At 46.1% G+C, this 2,455-nt stretch overlaps 1 protein-coding gene across 1 annotated transcript; it reads left to right on the top strand.

Annotated features, from left to right (window-relative positions):
• Nucleotides 1-300: 300 nt before the first annotated feature.
• On the top strand, nt 301-2,190 carry GDF9 (growth differentiation factor 9). Its single transcript, XM_010192352.1, has 2 exons — nt 301-724; nt 1,238-2,190. The coding sequence occupies exons 1-2, from the start codon at nt 301-303 to the stop codon at nt 2,188-2,190; spliced, it is 1,377 nt and encodes a 458-aa protein (XP_010190654.1).
• Nucleotides 2,191-2,455: the final 265 nt, after the last annotated feature.

Raw genomic sequence — 2,455 nt, 5'->3', positions numbered from 1 at the left:
GGCACTAACTCGTCTCCCCGGCTCCCTCTGGAGGCAGCACACACTCTTATAATTTACCACATGAAAAAGGTTAACTCGAAGAATAAGGATTTTGTTTATAACGTGCTTTTACGGCAAAGGCTCTGCCCTGAATGCAAACAAGGCCGGGGCTCAGTGGCCAGCTGCAGGTCTTTCTCTCTGCTCTCTAATCAGAGAGCACCCTCCCTCCCATCCCACAGCTGCCACATATATAAGGTATCAGGCCCCTGAAGATTTTAGGGGAGGTGTTTTTTTTCTTCTTTAGTTGCAGCCCTAAAGAGCATGGAGAGTACCTGGAGAGTTTATTTCTACTGCTGTCTTTATTGGCTTTCTCCTAGCATCCAGTGCTTGGCCTCCTCCAGGGGCCGGGTGGTCTTGGGCAAGCCCTCTGGGTTACTGGTAGCTCCTGAGGACACAGCCAGCGAGCTAAATCCATTGCTGCAGCTGCCAAAAAGTGTGAGACGTGGCTATGGCCTCCTGCCTCCCCTTCTCAAGGTGCTGTCTGACCGGGGACGCCAGAGCTGGGAAAGCGAGGCCCCCAGGCTCCAGCCAGACTCCAGAGCCCTCCGGTACATGAAGAGGCTGTACAAGATGTCTGCTACCAGGGAGGGAATCCCAAAGGTGAAAAAAAGCCACCTTTACAACACTGTTCGACTTTTCACTCCGTGTTCTGAAAGCAAGCACCGCCACAGGGACCTAGTGAAAGGTAGGTGTGGAAGACTGGAGCTGCAAAGGTTAAATGAGGGTTTCCCATGTGTTCTGTGCTTGCAGCATAACATAAAAATGTCTTATTTCTTTAGAGTGGTTGCTATTCTAATCCTGATGGCTCTTCTCTTAAACTGTGGGAGTTTTTCATAACCTATTCCTCTTTGAAAGGTTTTAGATGCAGACCTCTTTATACTCTGGGAGCTGCCACACAAGTGGTACTAAGTTCAGGGTGATATTAATGGTTCAGGCTGACTCATCTTATTATGAGTTAGAGAAAGCTCTGATCAGTTCTAAGTAAAGTAAGAAAAGAGGTTTTGTTGTCCTTTCTTAACTTTTAAATCTTACGTCTCTGAGCAAAGTAGAAATTCCATATATTAAAAGGAAGGGAGGGAATCTAAACTTGTTTCTTCTGCTGCTGAATTATTTCTACTTATTCACTACATGACAGTATTTACGTCTAGGTGGAGAATTAAGATGCACTAACAGTACAAGGTTGTGTTTCCCTTCTCAGGGCATGTTCACTCGGTGGATTTACTTTTCAACCTGGATCGTCTTACTGCTCTGGAGCACTTACTCAAGTCTGTCCTGCTCTATTCCTTCGACACATCAGTTCCTATTTCCTCTCCCATTACATGCATGTGCCATTTATCTCTTAAGGAGCATGATTTTTCTAGCCAAGTGTGTCCCAGCGTTTCACCCTCTATAGCTTTTAGCCTGCACTTCGAAGTTAGAAAACGCAAGTGGGCTGAGATTGATGTGACTTCTTTTCTCCAGCCTCTAATTGCTACTAACAGGAGGAATATTCATATGGCTGTGAACTTCACTTGTCTGCTGGGTGATCCACAACAGAACACTAAACTGGAAAACCCCATTAATGTGGCACTGGTTCCCCCTTCTCTTCTTCTTTATCTGAATGATACCAGTGAACAGGCTTATCACAGGTGGAACTCACTTAGACACAGAAGGAAAAACCCAGTGCGGCCCAGGCAAAGGACCAGTCTGCGTGTCGATCCTATGGGTGACAGAGGAAAGGAGAATTCACAGGGTAAAAGGGCCTCTCGACAGCGCAGAGATGGGAATCTGAAAGAAGCACCAGCAATTGCGCCTTCTAACCTGAGTGAGTATTTCAAACAGGTTCTCTTCCCTCAAAACGAGTGTGAGCTTCACAACTTCCGTCTGAGTTTTAGCCAACTAAAATGGGACAAATGGATAATAGCACCGCACAGGTACAGCCCTCAGTATTGCAAAGGGGACTGCCCACGGGTTGTCAGGCATCGTTACGGCTCCCCGGTACACACCGTGGTACAGAACATCATATACGAGAAACTGGACTCCTCTGTCCCAAAGCCCTCCTGCGTCCCAGCCGAGTACAGCCCGCTGAGCGTCCTCACCATCGAGCCCGACGGCTCCATCGTCTACAAGGAGTACGAGGACATGATCGCTACCAAGTGCACTTGTCGGTAGTGGGTGAACTCTGATTGGTTTTACTCTGGGTTTGGGTATTTTTGCATTCTCCAAGTATCTGCAGCTATAATCAACGGAACAGCCTATGTGAAATTCTAATAGCGCTATAAAATCGGTTAGGATTTAGCATGGAGTTAGGAGAAGGTCTTTACATCATAGCACTTATTTTTGTACCCACTCAGGCTTTCTAGGATGTGAAATTAAATGTAAATAGTATATTTATAGTGGAATAATTTTGTATTTAAAATGTGGAAAAGGTTTCAAC

The sequence above is a fragment of the Mesitornis unicolor genome, unplaced genomic scaffold (assembly GCF_000695765.1).
Source record: "Mesitornis unicolor isolate BGI_N332 unplaced genomic scaffold, ASM69576v1 scaffold13869, whole genome shotgun sequence".
NCBI classification, from domain to species: Eukaryota; Metazoa; Chordata; class Aves; order Mesitornithiformes; family Mesitornithidae; genus Mesitornis; species Mesitornis unicolor.
Note: the sequence above shows the minus strand (reverse complement) of the source record. Positions and strands in the feature narration are given on the sequence as shown.

Bases quoted from the DNA above. Each gene is read 5' to 3' on its own strand.
- GDF9 (XM_010192352.1), top strand. From the start codon at position 301: ATGGAGAGTACCTGGAGAGTTTATTTCTACTGCTGTCTTTATTGGCTT. The intron at 725-1,237 runs GTAGGTGTGGAA...TTCCCTTCTCAG, and splicing joins CCACAGGGACCTAGTGAAAG to GGCATGTTCACTCGGTGGAT.